This window comes from Galeopterus variegatus, unplaced genomic scaffold (genome assembly GCF_000696425.1).
Source record: "Galeopterus variegatus unplaced genomic scaffold, G_variegatus-3.0.2 Scaffold5320, whole genome shotgun sequence".
NCBI lineage: Eukaryota > Metazoa > Chordata > Mammalia > Dermoptera > Cynocephalidae > Galeopterus > Galeopterus variegatus.
The window spans coordinates 22,071-46,588 of record NW_007731431.1 but is presented as its reverse complement, the minus strand read 5'-3'; the positions used below and the strand labels follow the sequence as shown (position 1 = coordinate 46,588).

The window sequence follows — 24,518 nt, the reverse complement described above, 5'->3', positions numbered from 1 at the left end:
TTCTTTTTTTAGCTCCCATTCTTTTTAGCGTTAGAAAGAATATTGTTAAAATGCGTCCCCCTGGGGCCCACACTCCTGGGACTCGTATTTGGAACTGTGGCCACAGGATGAGAGACGTGGCGTCTGGGGGAATGTGGGAGCTGCAGATCCCGGGACACTTGCCCTGTCCTGGCAGAAGTGTCTGGAGCGAGGGTCCTGGAGTCCAGGGAGCCCCTTGAAGCTGAACTCATTCAGTCCCTCACAGTGGCTGTCACCCAACCCTGACCGCTGGCCGAGGGTAGCTGCGGATGCAGCTGGCGTAGTGGGTGGGGGGCTTCCGAGAGCATCTCAGCAAAGAGGAGGCCCCCATGCCCACCCCACCCCCACTCCTCCACGCTCCCCGCTCCACCCATGGTGGCCGGTGCCTTGCACTCAGCGGGGGCTCCTTGGCCTGGGGTTGGGATCTGGAGCAGGTGCAGGCCCTGGGTGAGGTAGGGTGGGGTCTTTTCTGGAAAACTTCAGAGGAGGGACATCTAGAACCAGCTGGAAAGTTCACATCCAGACAACTTGAGAAGTTTGAAAAACAGATGTAGCTTGAAGACTAAACATAGCACAGCATGTGAGTAGCAAGCACAGCACCGGGCACCCCCTCCATGACGTGCAGCCACGTCGTGCACAAGCCTGTACTCGGATCTATGCAGCAGCTGTGTTCATAAACACCCCAAAGTGGAAACAGCCCGCGTCCTCAGTGGGAGACGGTCACCTGGATGCTCAGGGAACACCGCTCGGCAAAAAGAGAAACCCAGCGTGGGCGCAGAAACAGCCCGGACGAGCATCTGCGTGGCGGGAGCAAGAAAAGCCAGCCAGAGGGCTGCGCGTGCACGACTGCAGTCACAGGCCCTCCAGCAACAGCAGTCACAGCAGTGGCGGCTGTGAGCAGGGCTCCTCCTGGAGATGGAATGTTCTGGATCCCGAGGTATTCATGTGCACACCTGGGCCGAGGCTGTCCTAGGTTTTGCAAGATGTTGCTGTTTTGGGAAACTGGGTAGAGGGTACATGGAACCTTATCTGTGCTGTTTCTTACAACGGAATGTGGATCCACAATTATTTCAAAATCAGAAGGTTAATTAAAATAAAACAAAACAACTATACGTGCGCCAGTCTCAAGAGTCCCGAGTGTCCCCAACAGGGAACTCGAGGCTGTTACTCATGTTGCTGGTGGTGGCCCCAGGCCAGCTGTTTGTGTGAGACACAAAACGTGGGAGAAGGGCTGGCGGATGCAGGGGGCCTCATGCGGGCCTTGGGGAGGCACCGCCGCAGGTGGAACAAAAACCTGGCCCGAGTTACCGATTAACCTGGCTCTCCTGGCTCTTGTTTAAAAGAATGAGAAAATAAAGCTGAAGGGGTGTCTGCCTGGGCTTCCAAATTCCAGCAGAGGCTCCAGAGGACTCCACAGTGCTGGGTGTAGAACGTGCCACCCGCCTCGCACCTGGCACTCCGGAGTGACTCATTGGCATGGCCCTCGTCCCGGGACTAGCCCCGCATGTGGATGACCATGGGGACGAGAGACCCAGGTGGGACAGCAAGTCGCAGTACCTGCTGAGCTGCATCGGGTTTGCTGTGGGGCTGGGGAACATCTGGAGGTTCCCGTACCTGTGCCAGGCCTACGGGGGAGGTAAGCCTGCCAACCCGCACCGGCGCACCCCACGTGCGGGAGGGCCACCCCACTCTGATGTTCCTGATGTCTGTCACCTGTCCCAGTCCTTGGGCAGGGGTTGTTCCTCCCAGGAATTTCCAGTGTGCCTTTATCCCAGGGAGAGCCAGTCCCTGTGAGCCCGTCCGATGGTGTCTGAGCCTTCAGGGATCTCAGGGCAACCTCAAGCAGGTGACAGAGAGCAGAATAGAGACACACTTGCCACTCGCCATTCCTCTATGGCAGGGCTGCTCTTTTGTCTTGGATGTAGTCACTTCTTGAAGAAACCAGCCTGTGGCCACGGTTTTCCTCATCTCCGCCTCAGCGTGTCCAGGCCTGTCCTCACCAGGCTGTCCCCGGGGTTCCTGCCATGACAGCGGGTGTGCCCCTTGCTTTTCTGGCTTTGCTGATGAGTGATCCCAAGGCAGCGGTTCTCCATGAGAACCCGGCGCTGTGCCAGGAGGCTCGGACCCGCCAGTTATTTTGCTGTTGGTTAAACACGTCACCCACAAAATTGTGTTTGTAGAGGAAAGGCAGCGGTTCTCCATGAGAACCCGGCACTGTGCCAGGAGGCTCAGACCCGCCAGTTATTTTGCTGTTGGTTAAACACGTCACCCACAAAATTGTGTTTGTAGAGGAAATGGGCACCCATGCCCTGGGGGCCAGTTCTCATTCGATGAGCCTGTTTCTCTCACGTCGCCGCAGATGTGCGTGGTCTCACTCTGTGCTGTGTGCTGGGACACGGGAGCTGAGCCGGAACATCACCCGATTCTGTCCCCAGGGGCTGCGGCCAGCCTTGTCCTGTCTGGGGCCGGGCTGGGATGCCAGGTCGACCGGCCTGCGGGAAGCGCTCTGCTGCTGCAAGCCCCGAGCTGTCCCAGAAGACGCTTCTCTAGATGGGAGCGTGGGGGAGTCTCCGTCAGGGCATCACTCCGGCCCTGCGCCCAGGACATGCACAGGAATGAAAGCCTGTGGGCGCGGTTTTCCTGACTGGGGTGGTCCTTCCGCCTTTCAAGGACAAACCTCCTGGCCACGAGGTGGACAGAACCACACCAGAGGTGACGGGAGGGGAGGGTCTGCGGGGTTGGCGTCGGCTCCACCACGCTGAGCAGGACGAGGGAAAAGCACTTTCTGATGGCGCTTCCCTTGTTTTAAAGGTACCGCTTCCTTAAAAGTTTTTTGTTTTCCTTATTAAAAAACATTCATGGGGCCGGCCCTCGGGAGAGTGCGGTGCTGATAACACCAAGGCCCCGGGTTCGGATCCCATATAGGGATGGCCGGTTCGCTCGCTGGCTGAGCGTGGTGCTGACAACACCAGGCCAGGGGTTGAGATCCCCTTACCGGTCATCTTTATTAAAAAAAAAAAAAAAAAAAAAAAATATTCATGGCATACAGACAATTGGAAATTCAGAGAAATGGAGAGACAAGAAAGAGCCTCTTGTGACTGCTGCCCCAGGGGCGTCAGGGTCTCTGCAGGTTTGGGGTGAGGTGAGGGCTCGTCAGGCCTTGGACCTCTTCGTCCTGACAGAGCCCCCTTGAAGGCCTTCTGAAAAGCACAGAAAACCCTACAGCAGGATGGAGGGTCTCTGCGTTGCTCTGGGGTCTCCACTGCCTCCGTGTGCTCTGTCTTTGTAGAATGTCACCAAGGCGTGGAACAGGGACAGGACTTCATGCAGCATCCGGGACATTGGCCAGCTGCTGAGATGTCTGTCACCATTTTGCTAACCATGACCAGGTTACAGATTGTCTAGCGCCTGCTGTGCTGGGCAGCGTTCCGGGAAAGTACCTTCTCTAATCCTCTCACCTGCAAGGCAGTGAGGTCACTCTGCGCCTCATGGAGGAGGCTGGACGGGGATGGCAGAGGCTTATCTCCCCACCCCCACTGGGCACTCCTGAGTCAAAGGGCAGCCCGTCCTGCCACTGGCTGTGCGCACGGGCTGTGCAGGGTGGCTCTCCTGTGAAATACTGTGGCATCTGTTTCCAGATATGAGATCACTTGTTCGAGTGTCCCTAAAGGCTTTGCCGATGGGCATTCTAACCCTATACGTGAACCCCACCCCTCCTTTTTTGGTCTCACTTTAACCCCCATTGATTATTCTGAAGATAAGACACAATTGACAAGCAGATTTTGTCTGGTATTTTAAATTCGCATAAACCCATTACTACCAAAGTTCAGTGTCATTTCCGTTCCCACTTGTAATTACTCGGCTTTATAAATTTTCTTTTCAAAGACAAGACATTTAAAGCAACATTGTAACAGAATGTAGCAAAACATTTAGACAAAGACAGTGATTTTATCACATAAATGTCATTTCATGGCGAGCTGCTTTATCATGTATTTAGCACCATTAAATCAGAGGATATAGAACCCATAAATACTAAGGGGTAGATTTAGGGTAGCTGCCTGGGGTACTCTTTAAACACTTGCTGTGTTTAAAGGTTTCAGCCTAGGATGCCTTTACGACCTTGCCATGGCTCTGGCTGGCAGCTACGGCCCAGCTGCACACTGAGATCATTTACTAAGCAGTCCATCAGTTCCTACAAGTTCTACACGTACTGCCTTGTAGGTGTGTCTGTCCTGGATCTGATTTCTGTATCTTACAGGCTCTGTTGAGATATATGGATTCTTGCACCAAAAGTTACACTGTATTAATCACTGTAGTTTTATAATAAGTCTGAGCAAGTCCTTTTAGCTTATTCTTCTTTTAAACTTTATTGGCTATTTGCTGTAAAGCCACCACCAAGACCCTCACCAGATGTGTTCCCTGAACTTTGGACTTCCCAGCTTCTGAAACTGTCAGCAATTAATTTTGTTTTATTACAAGGTATCCAGTTCCAAGTATTTTGTGATAAGCAACAGAAACAGACTGATACAGAAAATTGGTACCAGAGAAGTGGGGTGTTGCTTATAAGAAATACTTGAAAATGTGGAAGTGCCTTTGGAACTGGGTGTTGAGGAGAGGCTGGAGGAATTTGGAGGAGCAGGCTAGAAAAAGCCGAGCTGCTGGTGGGAGTTTAGAAGACAGGAAATCAGGGAAAGTTTGCAAATTCTTAGAGACTGGTTACGTGGTGGTGAGCAGAATGCTGATGGGAATGTGGACAGTAAAGGCCATTCTGAGAAGATCTCACATGTAAATGAGAAGGAGCTTACTGGAAACTGGGGCAAAGACCACCCTTGCTGTGAACTGGCAGGAACTTGGCTGCATTGTGTCCATGCCCAAAAGTTTTATGGAATGTGGAACTTCAGTAGCAAAGCATTAAGGAGGCTGCATGGCTACTTGTAACAGCCTATGCTGAGTTATGGTGGCAAAGGCATGACATAAAGCCAGAATTTAAAAGAGAAGCAGAGCATAAAGGTTTGGAAACTTTGCAGCCTGGCCATGTGGTAGAGAAGCAGAGAGCATTTTCAAGAGAAAAATGTAATAGTGTTAAGATTAGTGCAGAAGAAAAGCATTTATCAAGAGAAGGGGAAAAAAGCCCTGAAGGCATTGCAGAAGCCTCTGGGGCCAACCCTTCCATTTCAGGCCCAGAGGCCTAGAGAGACAGAATGGTCTTGGGGAACAGGACTGAGGTACCCTCCACAGGTTCGCTTCCCAGGGCCACGCTGGGAAGCTGCTTCCAGCACCAGCTCCCCATCTGCTTTGGCTGCTCTGACTGTGGCTAAATTGGCCCCAGGTGTGGCTGGATGTGCAGCTTTGGAAAATGCAAGCTGGAAGCCTTGGTGGCATCCACGTGGTGTTAGGTCTGCAGGCTTGTAGAATGCCAGAGCTGTGGAGGCTTGGGAGCCTCCACCCCAATTTCAAAGGATGGATGGAAAACCCTGAGGGTCCAGGAAGAGATCTGTCACAGGGGAGGAGTCACCAACAACCTTCACTAGAGCAATGCCAAGTGGAAACGTACAGCTGGAGTTGCAGCAGAGAAACCCATCAGTGCCATGTGTAGTGGAGCCATGAGAGCGGGACTGCCATGGAGACCCTAGAGCTGTGGAGCTACAGAATGGAACAATAGCCTGGGAGAGCTGAAGTGTGGCCTGAGACCAGGAAAGCCATAGGAGCAGAGCTGCCCAAGGACTTGGGGACCCAATCTCCACACCAGCATGTAGAATACATGGAACATGGTGTCAAGGTACATGATTCACCAGCTTTGAGATTTAGTGCCTGCCCTGCTGGGTTTTGGACTTGCTTAGTGTGAGAAATACCCTAACTCATCCAATGCCAGAGGATGGACATGCAGACACGAGGTACAGTGGAGCGGGACTTCACTAGCAGCCTTGCAAGTCCGGGTGTCCGTGAGTGGGACAGATACACAGAAAAGGGCTGTAGAAAGCAACTTATTCCCTAGTATGCACGTCCCTGCCCCCACTTCCTCATTGTCTGAGTACTACGGGCTGCACAATCTTCTCAAATGACGCCTAACGTGTATTATCCCCTTGCAAGGAATTCCTTTGTCTGGGGGCTCAGGACAAGCCACGAAAAAGACCCACTAAAGCCCTGTGAAGGGAGAAACACCAGGGACTGAAGAAAACCGTGGGGCTAGTAACCGGTCACCATCTCAGGACAGCCTTGTCTGTTCAGCGACCCTCCGGGAAAATGAAGAAAACAAAAGGGGCTAGTAACTAACTGCCACCTGGACAAACGCCTGCAGACAAGTCGCTCCTGAAACGGAGCACTCGGGTTATTTTCTCACACTTAGGACCTGGCCCCCTTTCTTGTGGCTTGTTTCTCCCTTTTTGAATAGGAATATGTATCCACACCAGCATGTAGAATACATGGAACATGGTGTCAAGGTACATGATTCACCAGCTTTGAGATTTAGTGCCTGCCCTGCTGGGTTTTGGACTTGCTTAGTGTGAGAAATACCCTAACTCATCCAATGCCAGAGGATGGACATGCAGACACGAGGTACAGTGGAGCGGGACTTCACTAGCAGCCTTGCAAGTCCGGGTGTCCGTGAGTGGGACAGGCACACAGGAAAGGGCTGTAGAAAGCAACTTATTCCCTAGTATGCACGTCCCTGCCCCCACTTCCTCATTGTCTGAGTACTACGGGCTGCACAATCTTCTCAAATGACGCCTAACGTGTATTATCCCCTTGCAAGGAATTCCTTTGTCTGGGGGCTCAGGACAAGCCACGAAAAAGACCCACTAAAGCCCTGTGAAGGGAGAAACACCAGGGACTGAAGAAAACCGTGGGGCTAGTAACCGGTCACCATCTCAGGACAGCCTTGTCTGTTCAGCGACCCTCCAGGAAAATGGAGAAAACAAAAGGGGCTAGTAACTAACTGCCACCTGGACAAACGCCTGCAGACAAGTCGCTCCTGAAACGGAGCACTCGGGTTATTTTCTAACACTTAGGACCTGGCCCCCTTTCTTGTGGCTTGTTTCTCCCTTTTTGAATAGGAATATGTACCTCTGTTTGTGCCACCACTGTATCTTAGTAGATAACTTATATTGATTTCACAGATGGGACTTTGAACCTTGGACTTTTGAGTTGAAACAAGTTAAGCCTTTGAGGATAAAATGGATACATTCACCTGTGAGAAGGACGTGACCATCGGGCCGGGGCAGAAAGCTGTGGATTGGCTGAATTGTGTCTCCAGAGTTCATACATTAGAAGCTAAATTTCACTTAACTGTTGAGGGTGGGAAATCTTGTTATGGTAATTGGAAGGGCGGGCCTTGAAGAGGAGATTAGGTTGTAGGACTGTGCTGCAGTGACTGGAGTAATAACAGTGGTCGTGGGTGTGGTTCTGAGGGTTTTAAAAGAAGAGCACGTGAGAGTCTCTCTCTCTCTGCTCTGCCATTTTCTGCCATGTGAGACCCCTGCAGAGCTGTTGAGGGACGCTGGAGAGCCCAGAGAGGAGCACCACAGGTGGCAGATCATTGCCCGTGTAGGTCGGCATCTCGGGTCAGATGCCAGAAGTCAGCACTGGCCAGGCAGCTGACGCCCGGGACCTGTGTGCGCAGGGGGGGAAGACATGCGAGTGGAGCCCCACAGACCCCAGGCTCGCCCAGATCACAGCCACCAGGAGTGCTGAGACGCTGACAGCGGCCCGGCGGTGAGGGGCCAGTTCTCCTCGGTCCCACGAGGCTGCACAGACCCGCCGTGCCGGGAGGAGCAGCAGCTCCCCGCAGGTGCCACGGCAGAGGCTGGGCAAGAGGTCAGGCTGCAGGTGCCGACCCTGCTCAGCCCGACCAGGGGTCCCCGTGGGTCTGTGGGCTCCGTCCTTGGCTCCCAGTCCTGCTCTGCCATCGCTGGCTTGTCCTGCAGGCACTGGTTCTGGGAGCCGGCTCTCCTGGCATTCTCCCCCATCCTGCCATTTCTGTGGGCGGCTCTTCAGGGCTCCCAGGGGGAAGCGTGACGGACGCTGAGATGGCAGCAGAGACCCTGCGCAAGCGTCACAGGTCCCGGTCCAACAAAATGGCCCATTTGTTATATGAATCGAACCCGGGACCCTGGTGTTCCAGCTCCAGCTCTGACCCGCTGGGCCGACCAGTCAGCCCTTGGGCTGTTTCCACACCCGTCACAGCGTCCTCCCACAGACTTGAGTCGTAGCCAGTGGCTCAGGAGCTCTGAGACAATGTTGGCAGGCACATCTGACAATGAACCTTGTCACAAACTCTGAATAAAAGGCGGGGTTTGGATCAGACCTGACGTCCTGCCTCAGGGGACGAGCTGACTCCGAGGCCCCCGGCCCCCCCAGGACCTGGCCCAGGGCCTCACGTCCCAACCCTGCTCCTGCAGTCACCTGGTCAGTGCCACGCCAACTGACCAAAATCAGATGCGGGTCTCGGTACCAGGCAGCACCTCCGGGTGACAGCAGGTCACGTGTCCCCTCTTAGGAAGAGCACGGTGGTCCTCTACCCCACGGCACCACCCACAGCCCGGGTCTGGCAAGCACTGACCCCATGTCCTTGCAGGGGCCTTCCTCGTCCCCTACTTCATTGCCCTGGTCTTCGAGGGGATCCCGCTCTTCCACATCGAGCTCGCCATCGGCCAGCGCCTGCGCAAGGGCAGCATCGGCGTGTGGACGGCCATCTCGCCCTACCTCGGCGGAGTGGGTACGCCAGCCCTGGCTCCCTGGGCGGGAGGGGGCACAGCCCGGGGACGGCCGCGGGAGCCCTTGGGTGTGTGTGAGAGGCAGACGAGGACTTAGGGAGAGTCACAGTGAGGCACGTGTGGAAGGGCATTCTGGAAGGACAGGAAAGCTGTCGCTACAGCTCACGGGCGCGGAGGCCGCAGCTCCCCCCAAACCTTCCCCACGTCTCAGCCCTGATTTCTTCTGTTTTGTTTAATTTTACATTTTATTTTATTTTGTTCCGTTTTACCTTTTATTCTGCTTTATTTCGTTTCATTGTATTATTTGATTTATTTTAGCTTGGTCCTGGCCGGGGGGGCGGGGTTGGGGGCGGCAGGCCGGGCACTGAGGCCGGGTGTCCGCAGGCCTGGGCTGCTTCCTGGTGTCCTCCCTGGTCTGCCTGTACTACAACACCGTCCTCACGTGGGTGCTCTGGTTCCTTCTCAACTCCTTCCAGCAGCCACTGCCCTGGAGCTCCTGCCCGCCTGACCTCGACAGGACAGGTGAGGCTGCGGCCAGGGAGCCAGGTGCCGCCCGCCTGTGTCCTGGCTCCGTCGAGGGACGCGGACGGGCAGGCGCTGTGTCAACAGGGCTCGCGCCGCCCGCCTCGCCCAGAGACTGCGTGTGAAGCCTGGTTCTCTACCTCTGCCGAGGGCCTCTGGTTACCGGCCAGACCCCGGGCCCACGGAGACCCATGCGTTCTTGGGGATGCCTCTTGTAGCCGTTTATGAGGCTCAGTTGTGGGAAGGCGAGTGGGGATGGGGTGGCTGTTGCGTGGAATTTAAGTCTTTAGGTGCAAACCTCAGCCAGGGCTCCACCCGGGGAGAGCTTCAGACATGGATAAGTCGTATTGCCATGGCTTGCCCGCGGAGCAACGCTCAGACCCTCGCTTCCTGCACACCTCTCGCTGATGGGAAACCGCATTTGGCACATGCTCAGCAAGGACAGCCTAGGAGACAGAGGGCACCAGCAGCTGCAGTCACCTGCTCTGTCCTTCATTGAGGGGCTCCAGCAGGAGCCCCAGCATGTGTCATCTGCAGCTGAGCACCTGGGCAGCTGTTTGTGAGGCCCGAATCCCTCCCACCTTGTCCAGGGGATTAGCTTTGGGGCCACTTAGGCAAACCCCTTGCCTTTTAGGCAGGATCTGAGGTCTAAAAGGGTTAAGTCCTCACCTGATGCACATGCAGTTGGCAGGAGGGTTGGGCACGGCCTGGGTCTTGGGCCCTCCATCCAGCATCTGCCCCATAACTGCCCCCGCATCTGCCCACATACCACCGAAGGGAGGTTTCCAAGAAAGGTGCGCAGAAAGTCCAGGTCTCCCTCGGCCTCCCCTGGCCCCTCCCTCCAGCTCTGCAGGCCAAGGGTCAACTCAGAGCTGGAGTGTGACAGCACTGGAGTCTCCAAAGGAGCTCCAGGGCCAGCAGACGGTGTGGAGGGTGGAGCCCACAGCCTGGGGGCAGCAGTCCCATCAGGGTGTTTGTGGTCCTGAGAGTTTTTCCAGAAGGGGGCCCAGCATTTCCCTATCACATGCCATCTCTGACTCCCTGAGTCAGCCTGTGACCCTGTTGAGGAGGTGCAGGACACAGCAGGACAATTTGTTCCTGCCCCAGCCTTGCTTTCTTTCCGAGTGCCAGATGACCCGACGTCTGACACGTGCAGCCACTGCCACTCAGTGGTTTTGCACTGGCCTTGGGGCTCTCGGGTGCGGTGTTGAGAGGAAGGGAGTGGGCCTGTGTGCATGGTTGGAGAGGCTGTGGGGCCGCCTGGGGCCCAGCCAGGTGGCGACTCTGACAGAGCTGTCCTTCCCTGCGAGGCTCATGTGGCCTCTGCCTTTTCACAGCCATATCTCTTTTCTGTCTCAGCCTTAGCCCCAAAGAGAGGCAAGAGCGGTGCTTGGGCCCGATGAAGGCAGCTGTGAGAACCGACAGGGGCTGCCGGGCACAGGAGCAGCTCAAGGGAAGGGTTGACTGTGTGGTGCTGCTGTTTTGTGGTGGTGCTTGGGGCAGCAGCATGGATGGGCCTGAGCCTGTGGCCAGCCATGATGGGTCCCCCGATTCCAGGGTTTGTGGAGGAATGCGAGGGTAGCAGCAGCGTGAGCTACTTTTGGTACCGGCAGACACTGAACATCACGGCCGACATCAGCAACAGCGGCACTGTCCAGTGGCGGCTGCTGGTCTGCTTGGCTGCCTGCTGGGCGGTTGTGTACCTATGCGTCAGCAGAGGAATCGAGTCCACAGGGAAGGTGAGAGCCATGGGCTGGACCCCCTCCCCAGCATCCTCCGGCTGCGAGGACTCCTCCCCACCTGCCAGTGTTTGCTATGAGCCTGCAAGCTCTGTTACAAGGAGTGTAAGCATTTAGGATCACTATGTCTTCTTAGAGGAGTGATCCCTTTATCACTGTGAAACAACCTTCTTTATCCTGGTGACATTCTTTGCTCTGAAATAGACTTTATATCTAAACAGCCACTTCAACTTTCTTTTGACTGTGTTAACAGTGTTTTTTCCATCTTTTTTCTTTTAACCTCTTTGTGTCTTTACGTTGATAGTGTTTCTTGTAGACAGCATATAAGTGGATCTTGCTCTTTTACCTAATCTGATAATCTCTGCCTTTTCTTTGGGGTGTTTTGACCATTTACATTTAACGTGATTGTTGATGTGCTTGGGTTTAGCTCTATCGTTAGATCTGTTTCTACTGGCCCTATCTCTTCTTTGTTCTGGTTTCTCCTTTCTGATTATTTTTTTATTCCACTGTATCTCCTTTATTGGCTTTTTAGCTCTAACTCTTTGCTTTGTTACCTCAGTGGCTGCTCTAGGGGTCACGGCACATGTCTGCAACTGTCACCACCTCATGTGCAGTTTAGAACCTCATTGTCTTTTACTTCCATCTCTTCCCTCCCAGCTTTTGTGCCAATGTTGTCACACATTTTATTTATAATACGGTATAAACAGCAAACACATTGTTATCAGTTTTGTTTTAAACAGGTGGTTACCTTTTGAAGAGACTTATATCGTGAGAAAAGCTGTGTTGGTGCACCCAGTAAGAGGGGCTCCTTACTATTCTCTGGGGTCAATGTCGCATGTACATAGAATCCTTTTTGGTGGTGGCACTAAGTCCATACACCCTGGACCGGCCTCCTGACTGTGGGTTGCAGAGCCTTTGCACAGGATCTGAGTGCCGTGTGTCCTGTGCCTGTCCTGGGTTAGGTGCCGAAATCACAATTCCTCTCCTGGAAGGGTCTTCACGCTTGAGTGGATTGGAAGGACTGAATTGGACCAAGCAGTCAGTAGGCCCAGCAAGCCAGCCAGAAATTCCAAATAATCCTATTATGGAAGCCCTTAGAAATGCATCCCAGGTGACTCTGCAAAGCCCATCTGTACGGGGGCGTGGGGGTTATTTGTAGATTTTTTTCTCATGGACCCCCCAGGATGCAGACCTCTGCCACTCTGGACCAAGAACTGGGGCTGGGCCTGTGTGGGGAAGAGAGGAGTGTGTCCCCTGCCATGCGGCCAGCTGAGGACACCAGGATGGAAGGAAGAGGACATTGGGGGCATAGCAAGGGCTGTGGACAGAGCAGGAGGGAGGCTGGAGGGGGCTGAAGTGGAAAAAGGACACGAGGTCAGAAATGAGGTCACCCAGGAGAGAAGAGAGTGGAGGCCAGAGCCGCTGGGGAGGGGAGGCTGGGAGCAGAGAGGCCAGCGGAGGGAGAGCTGGGGAGGGGGCACAGCTCAGGCCCCCTCAGGGGCCCAGCCCCTGTCATCAAGGAAGGCCAGATGGTCAGTGCCCACCTTAGCAGACCCTGCAGGGCCACAAGCGTGTGATGAAGGGACACACACATGGCTGTTCATGGTGAGCCCCAAACCCTCTGAGCTCAACTGAGCCTGCACCCCACAATCCCCCAAAGTGCCCCGTCCTGTCCCGGCTGTGTTCTGGATGACAGACTGTGCTCAAACACTTGGGACCCTGCTCTCCAAAGGCCCCTCTGTGGGACGGACCCTCTAAAGTCTGATGCCTGTTCTCTTTCCAAGGCCATCTACTTCACAGCCTTGTTCCCGTACCTGGTCCTGACGGTCTTCCTGATCAGAGGGCTGACGCTGCCCGGGGCGGCGGAAGGGCTAGCCCACTTGTTCACTCCCAATGTAAGTGGGTCTCGTCGGGATCCTGGGCCTCCAGGAGACACACAAGTCGGGGGCGACGGCCCAGGCTCGTTTCATCCCCTTGAGGTGTCAGTGGCTGAGCCATATGGCAGCTGCCATGCAGGGTCCAGAGACAAGGCCGGCCCGGGAAATGGTGGGGTGACGGCAGGAAGGAGGGTCGCGAGGGTCTCAGGAAGGCCAGGTTTGGACTTGGGCACCTGTGGGACATCCAGGTGGAGACCGACGTGGAGACTGACAGGAGCGGGGTTGGGGGACTAGGGCTGGGGTTCAGGAGAGAGGCTGGCTGGGGCCAGACACCCATCCTAGATCGAGTGCTGGGCCCCTGACCTGGACCCCACCCCACTGGAGGCCTCTCCCAGTCGCAGCCTCTCAGGGAGCCACAGGACCAGAGGTGCTGCTCCCCATGTCCCAAGGTGTTTCCGGGGGCTGTACAGCACACCCCCCAGGCATGAAAAGCACACTGTGTGTGGTGTGTCTGCCCAGAGACCTGGTGGGAGCCAAGGGAGGGGTGGGGTCTGCAGGACTGTGTGCGTGCGGTCCCAATCCTTCAGATCAGCCGAGACCGCCAAGTCTGCGAGAGCAGAATAAACGTTGCCAAGCAGGAGTCGGCTCACGCCCATTGCCAGCCCTGAAAACCTGTGCCTGCTAAGTTAGCACACGGGCCTGAGCCACGGCTTCTTCAGCCACAGCTCAGCAGGGGAGCCGTGGTGGCTGTGGTCAGAGCCCCGCTCCAGGCCCGCTCCCTCCCGCATGGCGCTGACCAGTTCCCAGTGCTTGAGCAGCTCACACTGTTCATGAGAGTGTCCCGAAGGAAGCCTCGGGAACACTCTAGGACAGTGAGAGCTGCCGCTGGTGAGGCTTGCCTGCCACACAACATCACTCTCCCTACATGTTCCAGGTGCAAATTCTCCAGAACCCCCGGGTGTGGCTGGACGCGGCCACCCAGATATTCTTCTCTCTGTCCCTGGCCTTTGGAGGACATGTTGCCTTTGCGAGTTACAACCCACCGAGGTAGGCAGCAGGCTCAGTTGTGCATTCTTTTATAGCTGCGGTGCCGCCCCCATGGAGCTGTGGAGAGATGTGCAAAGCACTTTTTATCTCAGGATCACACTGTGGGAAGAGGGGGACTTTGTGCTGTGTCATGGGCTCCCAGAGACCGGGGCTTCTGCAGTTACTAAGTCACCCCCAAGAGGGGGAGGTCCCTCGAGGGCAGGCAGGTTAGGACCCTCTGTGGCGGCTGCAGGAAAAGCCAGACGCTCAAACCCAGGATCGAGGCTGTAACTGGGTGTGATGCTGACCCCCACGTGTGTGACGCATGAGGACTTAAAGCTGGAATACAGTGTGTGTCAGCCTCGACAGTCACCTGAAGTAGGTTCCAGGTTGCTCCCCCACGCAGACGCGCACACAGGCTGCTTCTGTGAGGGCCCAGTATACATGAAGCTCTGCAAAGGGCAGTTCCACCGATCATAAAACACGTGGCTGGAACGCACGGTGGTAAACTGCAGACAGACCTCATTTCACGTGGCCTGCGAGGTGGGAGGCCGTGGTGGGCTCTGAGTGGCTCCACCTCCAGCAGCCTGCAGGGATGAAGTGTGAGCTGGGCTGGGGGTGCTCTCAGTGTCAGCCGCGCACCACGCCCAGGTGCTCCTGTGTGCAACTGTCCTCTGGAGATCCTCGAAAACACGCTGCGTTCCAGGCCCTCTACCATGCCCTGCCCCTCAGTCCCCTGTCACCCCCAAGGCCTGTGAGGTGGCCTGAGTGTTTCAGACCCCAGCAGGCCCAAGGTCAGAGTGGGGGGCATCCCAGGGTAGGGTGCCCCTCCCCACTTCCTCCCCCGAGCGAGGCCCGGTCATGACCCACAAAGCCCTGACATGGGTGTGCTGTGCCCAGGAATGACTGCAGGAAGGATGCCGTGGTCATCGCGCTGGCCAACAGCATGACCTCCCTGTACGCATCCGTCACTATCTTCTCCATCATGGGGTTCAAGGCCACAAAGGACTACGGGCGCTGCCTGGACAGGTGAGCACTGTCACTCCACTGGGCTGTGCAGGGCACCGCTGCCCGATGGGTGCCTGCCTCCAAAAGCCCAAGTCCACCTGGAACCCCAGAATGTGACCTAATTTGAAAAAGGGTCTTTGCAGATGTAGTTAAGGTAAGGATTGAGCTGAGAGCATCTTGGGGTAGGTGGGCCCTGAATCCAATGATAGTGTCCTTATAAAAGACAGACCAGGACATACAGACACAGAGGAGAAGCCACAGAGGGAGTGTGGCCCTGCCTCACCTTGATCTCAGACACCACAGCTCTCCAGACAGTGAGAATAAATCCCTGTTGTTTCAAGCCCCCCATTTCTGGTCATTTGTCATGGCAGCCGCAGGCGCCAGTAGTTAGGATGGTCCCACACTTGGAATTGCAGTGTCACACGGACAACGTTGCTAAGGCTCTTGGTCACTGTGCACGAATGGACTTCCAGGCGTGTCTTACTGACAGTCCACCGGGTAGACGGTCACAGTCCTCTGACGTGGGGCGATTCTGCCCCTCACCAGGGATATTTGTAACGTCTGGAGAGTTTTGCTTGCTGCTGCTGGCCGGAGTGGGGAAGGGGGTGCTCCGGCCATCGGAGGGTGGGGCCAGGACTGGCACTGCACAGGACACCCCCAAGGGTGGCCACCCGCACGTCCATGGCACTGCGGGCAGAGGCGGTGGTCTAACCACGCACGTCAGCAGAGGGACGGCGGTGAGGACGGACAGCCGCACCTCCTGGAAACTTCCAGTAAACAGCAGGGCCCCACTCAAGGGCAGAAGGGACGGCTCTTCCAGCTTCTTTGGCTGGGTGAGGAGTCGGGATGGGGTTCAGTGAGAGAGCCCCTCTTCTTTCCTCGCGACGTAGATGCAAGGAGCACCGCCAAGTGGTCACATCCCAGCCCAGCCTGTAGCGCTGCGCGGAGCAAAGCTAGGGACTGCCACACCGAACCAGGGTACAGTCCATTCCCGTTATGCACGGTCCTGTGTCCTGCGAAGTCCCTGCAAACACCGAGTCAGCAAGTGCTGAGCCTTCGCTCCAGGGGGACACGGGGTCGGTGTGTTAGTCCACTCCTGGTGCTTATAACAAAATACCTGAAACTGGGTAATTTATAAAGTAAAACCACATTTATTGCTTACACTTTCTGAGGCTGGGAAGTCCAAAGTCCATCTGGTGGTGGTGACAGTGACCCAGGGGTTTCACATTGCAAGATGGTAGGAGCAGAGAGAGAGAGAGAGAGAGAGAGAGAGACAGACAGACAGACAGACAGACAGACTCTCCTCTCCTTTTAAAGCCCTCAGGACCACACCCCTGACCACCATTTCTAATCCATTCGCTACTGCACGGTCCTACAATCCAATCACCTCTTCAAGGCTCCACCTTTCATCCTTTTAAAGCCCTCAGGACCACACCCCTGACCACCATTTCTAATCCATTCGCTACTGCATGGTCCTACAATCCAATCACCTCTTCAAGGCTCCACCTTTCAATCACCATAATAGGATTTCCCACCCTCTTAACAGTCACAGTGGGGGCCAAGTTTCTAAAACATAAAACTTCTAATACATAATACATAAAACAATTCAAGCTTCAGTGAGTTTTGGGGGACATAATTCAATCCAGTACAGTCAGGTCCCTGCAAGCCTCTGGTCACCGTTTGATCAAGCAAACAGCACACAGCCTGGTGTCCGTGTGCTGCTGCTTAGAGACGCCTTACCTCATACGAAGTGTTGACTCTAACCCTGAAGCCACGGCCAGCAGCGCCGTCCCTCACGCCCTGACGAAGCTCATCTGACACGTGGGCCTCCTCCGCAGTCACAGACCCTCTTGCACTGAGGAGCACGAGACAGCACCTCAGCACTGTGCTTGGGGCCGTTTTAAATGGCAAAGTCACCAACAGAAAGCGCAAAAATGTGGAAACCGTGGCACTCAATAGACAACAGAAAGGACGCCTGTTTACAGTCGGAGCTGAAACAGGAAGGCCCGGCATGGCCTTGGGAAGCCTCAGCTGGGACCTGCATGTGGGTGGCTCAAATTTCTTGTCACTCTTTGGATGTCTGAGAAGGATGCACAAGCACACGGGTATGGATTCGGGGTCATGAGCACATTCTGGTGAGTAATGAGGACCACCTGCACGCACGACCTGCCCCACTCCACGGAGACCCCCAGCTGGCCACGCAGCCACGCGAGGCTGGGGATGGGGGTGCGACCTCTCTCTTCAGGATTGTTGTGGGGGAGCTGTAGCCCCCAAAGGGCATCTGCTTGGGGTTGATTTGCCCTGCCCTTGAGCACACTCCCAGGGGTTCCTTCTGCCCTCGATCCTTGGACAGAAGGAACCTTGGACATGGAGGAGGGCAGAGGGGAGCCAGGCCCAGGCCCTTCCCAGCAGACCTCCAAGAGCTGGTGTCCCCCCAAGTGCCACCCCTCAGTGCCACCTTGGGACCCACAAGTCAATGAGGCCAGGAAGCTGCCACCACTCCATCTGCACCCACAGGGGTGCCTCCCCACCCCAGAGCGCAGGAGAACCTAGGTGTCCCCACCAGGTGCTGGACCTGCCACGGTGTGCACATGACCGCCAGCCACAGCAGGGCCAGCAGGGCCGAGCCTCCCCACGCTGCTGTTCCTCCCGGCACTAACCGAGAAGTGTCCCTAGATGTGTCTGTCTCCAGCTAGTGCCAAGTGCCCCCCACTAGCACCCTCTGTTCCTGCAGGAATGTCCTCGGCCTCATCAACGAGTTTGACTTCCCAGAGCAGAGCATCTCCAGGGACGACTACCCGGCCGTCCTCGCACACCTGAATGCCACCCAGCCAGAGAGGGTGGCCCGGCTCCCCCTGAAGGACTGCCATCTGGAACACTTTCTGGACAAGGTACCCATGCACCCAGGCAGGCCAGCTGGCCCGTCCACAGGAACTCCATGGGCAAGATGGGCTGACACCCCGCTGCGGATAGCTGCAAACATTTCCCACAGGCCTGGGGGGCCATGACAAAGGCTCCTAGTCTGTCCCTGTGCCTTGGCTCACCAGGGCTCCCAGAAAACTCTGCAGCCTCACAGGCAGCTGTGCCCAGCTGAGCACCTGCCCAGCAGGGCTGGGGCCCAGGCTGACCTGAGAGGCCCGGCATTGCACAGACCCCAGGAGAGAAGGGGTGGCTAGAGCCAGGCCGTGGCTAGAGTCCAGCACGCTCAGGGCCAGCTGATGTTTGGGGCCCAGGCACCAGGTGGGGGATGGGCAGCCAAGAGGCAGGTCCTCAGGCAGCACCTCGAGGGTGCCCAGCCCCACAGCCCTGGGTTCCACACTTGCCTGCGTGCTGCGGGTGTTAAAGGGGAAGTTCCCTTTCCCGCAGAGGTACACCTGCGGCCTGTCTTCCCAGCGGGGCAGGGCCAGGAGCCTCAGCCCCTGACACCAAGCGGGGTGCCTGCGTGTGTTTCATGGGCACGTGCATGCACATGCGTGTCTCGGCATGGGGGCTCCGTGTGTTGCAGAGCGCCTCGGGCCCGGGCCTGGCCTTCATCGTCTTCACGGAGGCCGTCCTGCACATGCCGGGGGCCCCGGGGTGGGCCGTGCTCTTCTTCGGGGTGTGTTGCAGAGCGCCTCGGGCCCGGGCCTGGCCTTCATCATCTTCACGGAGGCCGTCCTGCACATGCCGGGGGCCCCGGGGTGGGCCGTGCTCTTCTTCGGGATGCTCTTCTCCTTGGGCCTGTCGTCTATGTTTGGGAACATGGAGGGGATCATCACACCACTCCTGGACCTGGGGACTGTGCCCAGATGGGTCCCCAAGGAGGCCCTGACTGGTGAGTGGACAGCTTGGCCACCAGGTGGCCGTCCCACCGCCCCACAGCCTCGCTGCCCGCTGTCCTCTCCTGCCCGCTGTCTAGATGCCCCTCCTCTGTGAAGTGCTTGAGGGGCCCCATCTGAGTCCCCGTAGAAGGCGGGGCCCAGCTGCTCCGTGAGTCCTGAGAGTCCTGATGGCCACCATGGGGAGCCAGGGGGAGGGGTGGGCCGGGGCCAGGGCCCCCTCCCCCAGCAGGTCCTTCCTGCTCGTTGGGCACAATGGAGGGAAGAGACCGGGGAGGACAGGGACTGAAGCGGAGGACAGGGAGACCTAGAGAGCCGGGAGCTCGGCCGCTGTGCTCCCCGCTCCTGCCGCTGTCCCCCCAGGGCTGATCTGCCTGCTCTGCTTCCTCGCTGCGATCTGCTTCACGCTGCAGTCTGGAAACTACTGGCTCGAGATCTTTGACAGCTTCGTGGTTTCTCTGAACCTGATGGTTTTAGCCTTCTTCGAGGTGGTCGGTGTCATCTATGTTTACGGAATGAAACGGTGAGCTGTTTTCCACTGGACCACTCCTCTGGGACCCCACCAAGGTGGGACACGGGGCAGGTGTGGGCACACCACAGCTGCCTGGACCCCCATGGGCGCTCTGCCCTGGGGCATCTGTGAAGGCACCAGGGTTCGGGCTGGGGTCAGGGACCATCAGTGGCTGCCTGGGGGGAGCCTGAGCCCAGGTCTCTGCAGGTTTTGCGATGACATCATGTGGATGACCGGGAGCCGGCCCGGCCTCTACTGGCAGGTGGCCTGGCGGGTCGTGAGTCCTCTGCTGCTGCTGGCCATCTTCGTGGCTTACATCGTCCTCCTGGCCCAGAAGCCACTGAGCTACAGGGCCTGGGACCCCCAACACGTAAGTCATTCCAGTGGGACCTGGGAGCCCTGGGACACTTAGAGAATGGTCTGGCCCCTGCAGTGCCATCTGGGGCCCAGATGACCCACATGATGCACATTCTTGCCCTAAGTGACAATGTGGCCTGGTCACCTCTGCCTGGCAAACTGGGGAACTATGGATATAAATAAGATGGTCTTGCCATGTGTCCCTGGAAGTATCAGAGATGACTGCTGCCACCCCGGGTGACCTTGGGCAAAGGCCTTGGTCAGTGCAGTGAGGCTCCAAGCAGTGTCCCTCCAGCACCTCCCTCGGGGACATGGCCTTGTGGCATGTTTCCTGTGTGGTATGGGGACAGGCAGCCACAGACTGCCTGTTCCCAGTCCATGACAAAAGGAGTCACTGGCTCAATGGTCAGTTTGGCTCGAGACTGTTTCTGCGCTGTGACCGCACTCTGCTGCCAGTCCCTTCCCCGCCATGGGCGGCCTCTGAGCGTCACCAGCCCCCTCCCAGCCGTCTGTGCCCTCGCCGTTGGGAGGCTCGAATCCTCCCATGCCGCCCCCTCCTCAGGGGTGTGGACACAATTTACTTGCACATTCTGTTTAGAAAGGGGAGCTCCCCTAGCAGAACACCAAGGCTGCGAAGGAGAAAAGACACTGTATTCTTTGAGGAGTTCTCATAAATATTGTCCTATTAGACTCAACACGACTTCCTCATTTGGCCTCACAAGAAGTGCCTGGGTCAGGTGGGTGGCGTTCCCCCACCTATAGAGAAGGAAGTTGGGGACACAGGGTCTGACGATGCCCAGTGGGTCCAGGACACAATGCCCAGGACCGTCTCTCAGTGGTTCCCCCGTCCTCCAGGAGCAGTTCTGCCGAGGCCCTGGGAGTAGCCATGAGCGGCCACGCACCCTGGCACATGTCCTGACCACGCCATTTCTATCTTCATCCAGCTTAGAGCGCGTGAATCTTGCTCCCACCTTTCAGGGTCAGCCTCACTTGGTCCAGAGTGGCCATGGTCCGAGTGAGGCTGCCCCTCCCAGGACGCCCAGCTGACCGTGTAGCTCCCGTGTGCTGCAGGATCAGTTCCCCCTGCGGCCGGAGAAGCTCTACCCCGGCTGGGTGCAGGCCGCCTGCGTGCTCCTGTCTCTCCTGCCCGCGCTCTGCATCCCGGTGGCTGCACTGGCCCAGCTGTTCGCCCAGCGCAGATGGAGGAGGAAGGAAGTGCCGTCGCAGGACACGCACCTGAAGCCACAGGATGGTGGGGCCTGCTGAGAGGGCAGCTGTGTCGCTCGTGGAGCTGGCCCCATTATATGCTCGCCTCGCTGACACCACGTGGTTGTTGCTTCCTCGTGCCGCCCTCATGCCAGCCCCATCACCAGTGCCCGTGCTGCCCTCCTAACCAATGGAACACAGAGAACCGTCCCAGGAAAACCACGGGCCCAGGGCTGCACGTGGTCACCCAACCCCTGAGCCCCGTCTGTGTGGCCACTTGCTGCCCCCACCAAACCCAGGCTGACTTGGGCAGCTGTGAGTGGTCTCTGTTGACAAAGTTGCAGGCACGTCCCACAGCCCAGTGGGCCGGGCAGCAGGGTCTGGGAGCAGGCCCAACGCAATGCCCTGGTCAGGAGACACAGGAACCCAGCCCCAGGGCTGGTCTTCAGGGAGAGATGGCCCTTCCCTGGCTGAGCTCAAGAAGGGAAGCCCCCCGCCAGCAGACAGCCCCCTTTCTTCCCCAAAGCCCTCTAGGGTCACAGGAGCAGCCTGTCACCACACACGTGACATGCCCACAGCAGGAGCACACATCTCTTCGCGGAACCCAGGGCAGGGTCACTGGGTGTGTGCCAGCCAGGGCAGGGCAGGGTCTGGCTGGAGCCACACTGGGAGGTCGGCAGGACCGGTCTACTCTTCCTGACGTGATTTCTGAGGAACACTGCCCCAGCTGTTTTATTTCCCAGGGTGTCAAATCTGTGTTTGTTAAGAAGGCACAAAATGCTGATCAGTCAAGGCTCCTGTGATCTTGGGTCAGAGAAACAACACTCACTCAGTCTCCCCCACCTCCTTGGGTGCGCACCCGCCCACCCGCCTCCCTCCGTCCCTCCTTCCATCCCTCCCTCCGTCCCTCCGTCCTCCTGCAACAGCACCACAGAACCGGGACCAGGTCTAAAGCGTTGGGCCCTGGACACACAGGTCCATTTCTGACTTGCCACACAGGGACCATGTATGCCTTGGCTTCCTGCTGCAGGAGCAGCCCCCGTGGAGACCCAGAGCCCCTCCTTAGCGCCCTGTAAACTAGTGCCTGGTCATGGGTGCTGTCCATGGTGCTGAAACTCCCAGCAAGAAGGCATCTTAGTGGGTTATAAATGGCCTATTACACGCATATGTGCTGGGAGCCGTCCTTGCCCCATAGCCAGTCTAGACCCCAGAGCAGACAGAGGACCTGAGTACAAAATGTGGAATTAACGCCCAGAGCTCATGGTAGGGGAGAGTCCTCTACTGTCCTCGGTCCTGCCATCATGATGCCTCCCACACATCTCACGAGGTGGGAAGGGCTTGGGGATGCACCTGCCACAGGAGGGTCCGCTGCTGGTGGAGCTACTGCGCCGCTGGTCTCAGCCTCCCAATCCTAGCTCATGTGAACCTCACTGCAGCTCCCCGCCTCATCCCTGCTAGTCCACCCTCTTTCCCTTGTGACCACCACAAAATGCAGTCAAACCAAATGGCATTCACTGGCCCTCAGAAGTGTCTAAGTACAAGGGTGGGCTTCAGGCCCTGCTAGATCCAGGGGCACGCAGGACCCACAGGACTCTCTCCACCCTTCAGGCCTGCCTTCAGCGTCTCAGGCTTATCTGAGGTCGTATTCTACGTCCAAACCACATTTTGAAAATAACTAGAGCGCCAAGCAGGTGCCCCCACTCTCCAGCCACTTTCCTCCTGGCCCTGCTCCAGCTCTGGTCTGAGTCTAGGATTGCATCCGGGGTGTTGACCTTCTAATCCTTGGGGTTAAGGTACTTCTGTATCTCAGTGGCTCCCAATGGAAGCAGCTGGCTGCAAGCCACTGAGGCAGATGGTGTCCCTGCCTACTTGTGCGAGGAGCAGTGGGGTCGGCCGTCCCATGAGCTGACTCCCAGTGGAGGGTGGGCCAGGGCTGAATCAGCTGGTCATTGACCCCGAGGATCCAGGGAGCATCTGACAGAAAAGGGAGGCTCAGGGGCCAGTTCTCAGAAAACCAGAGGGCCTTGCCCAGTGGGGGCATCAGTATATGAGAGACATAACAAATGTGGAGAAGGGGAGGTGGGAAGGCTGCAGGGGTGCAGCTGGAAGCAGCCCCCTCCCACCAAGTGTGGGCCTGGATCTGCACAGGAAAGACCTCCCTGTTGTGGCCAGAAAACTGGGGACTAGGGACATGCAACTCCAGATGGTAATCCAAGGGCTCTGTGCCTTGTCAGAGAGGAAAAAGCAAGCTCCCAGCCCCCACCAAAGCTCTGCTCTTCCATGCCTGTGAGGCTAGGAAGAGAGACCCAGCCCCACCCCAACACTCTCCAGGGCTGCAGGAGGGCGGACTGTGGAAGTCGTTCATCCAGATGGCAGCTTGGAGATGCGTCAGACCATCCACCAAGCCCCAGCTTGCCGGACACCAGGCTTCACAAACCCAGCTGTGTCCATAGCCGCCTCAGACCCTGGTCACCGCTGGTCCAGACTGGAGAGGCTCTGTCCCCACCTCTCAGCACGAGGACTCTGCCCGGCAGCGCCAGTCCATCAGGAGCTTGATATTGCTGCAGAAGCTCCGCCCCCCCAGACCTTTGATCAGCATCCGCCCCCAGCCCCAACCCCCACCGAGCAATGAGGGAAGAGCCCTGCTGAGGCCCTCAGGGCACCTGCCCGCCTGTGCTGCTCCCCCGGGGGTGTATTCGTTTTCTATTTGCCGTTGTAACCAATTGCCAAAACTTGATGGTTTAGCACAAATGTATGGTCTTGCATTCCGGAGGCCTCCTCTGGGGGCGCTGTCTGCTGGCCAGCTCGCAGCCTCTGTTCCTGGGCTTGTCCCTCCCTCCACCTTGGGTACAGTCCTTCTTGTGGCCTCACTCTCTGGCTTTCTCTCCTGCCTCCTTCTCTCATTTTAAGAACCCTCATGATTACGTCGGGCCCACCCGGACAACTCAGGACGACCCCCACCTTCAGGTCAGCTGACTGGCACCGCAATTCATCTGCAGCCTTAGCCCCCAGCCACGCCGGGCAACACATTCACAGGGCCCAGGGATTAGGACGTGGGCATCTTTGGGGCTGGTGTCATTCTGCCTACGACAGTGCCTGGGGGATTCTAAAGCCCACTGAGGTCTGGGAAGCCCCCAGCTCCACAGGGTCCTTCCCAGGTATCTGGCCGGCCGGCCGAGCCAACGCCGAGGGTCACGGTAGGCGTGGGAAGGGCAGGGACGGGGCAGAGGGAGAGAAACCACGCACTTTTTTTGGGGGGTCCTGGCTGGTTTCCCTACGTCCGCTTTCCCTCCTGCTTTCTTTTCACTCCTTTTTACTTAGAGCCCCACCTCCTCCGCTCTGTGGAGCGTGCAGGCAAAGGAGCTGCAGGAGGAGCTGGTCCTTCTCTTTCCTCTGATGTTACTATTCTCCTTCTGCCCCGAGGAGACTGGACAGTCTACACAGTGGTTTTAAAAAGGGATAAATCAGAACGCGAGGGCTTAGTGAGTTAAGCTGCATCCAGTCTACACCTTTTTCAAGGGTTAGGGTTTGACATGTCGATACAAACGTGAGTGGCCCTGGGTGACGTGGCAACAGGGACACGGCATTCCGGGGCCTTGGGGAAGACCTAACTGAACAAGACCTGACCCATCTGTCTGCCTGTCACTGAGACACCAGAACAGGCCCAGGTGTGGCCGCGCCCTGCCCCTGCAGGTACACCCGGCACGGGTTGAGCTGTGGCCTCT

At 57.1% G+C, this 24,518-nt stretch overlaps 1 protein-coding gene across 1 annotated transcript; it reads left to right on the top strand.

Moving 5' to 3' along the window:
- Nucleotides 1-1,494: 1,494 nt before the first annotated feature.
- Nucleotides 1,495-20,853, top strand: SLC6A18 (solute carrier family 6 (neutral amino acid transporter), member 18). Its single transcript, XM_008589235.1, has 12 exons — nt 1,495-1,654; nt 8,591-8,731; nt 9,114-9,251; nt 10,809-10,990; nt 12,775-12,885; nt 13,802-13,914; nt 14,794-14,922; nt 17,636-17,792; nt 18,511-18,715; nt 19,083-19,242; nt 19,438-19,600; nt 20,659-20,853. The coding sequence occupies exons 1-12, from the start codon at nt 1,495-1,497 to the stop codon at nt 20,851-20,853; spliced, it is 1,854 nt and encodes a 617-aa protein (XP_008587457.1).
- The last annotated feature ends 3,665 nt before the right edge of the window (nt 20,854-24,518 follow it).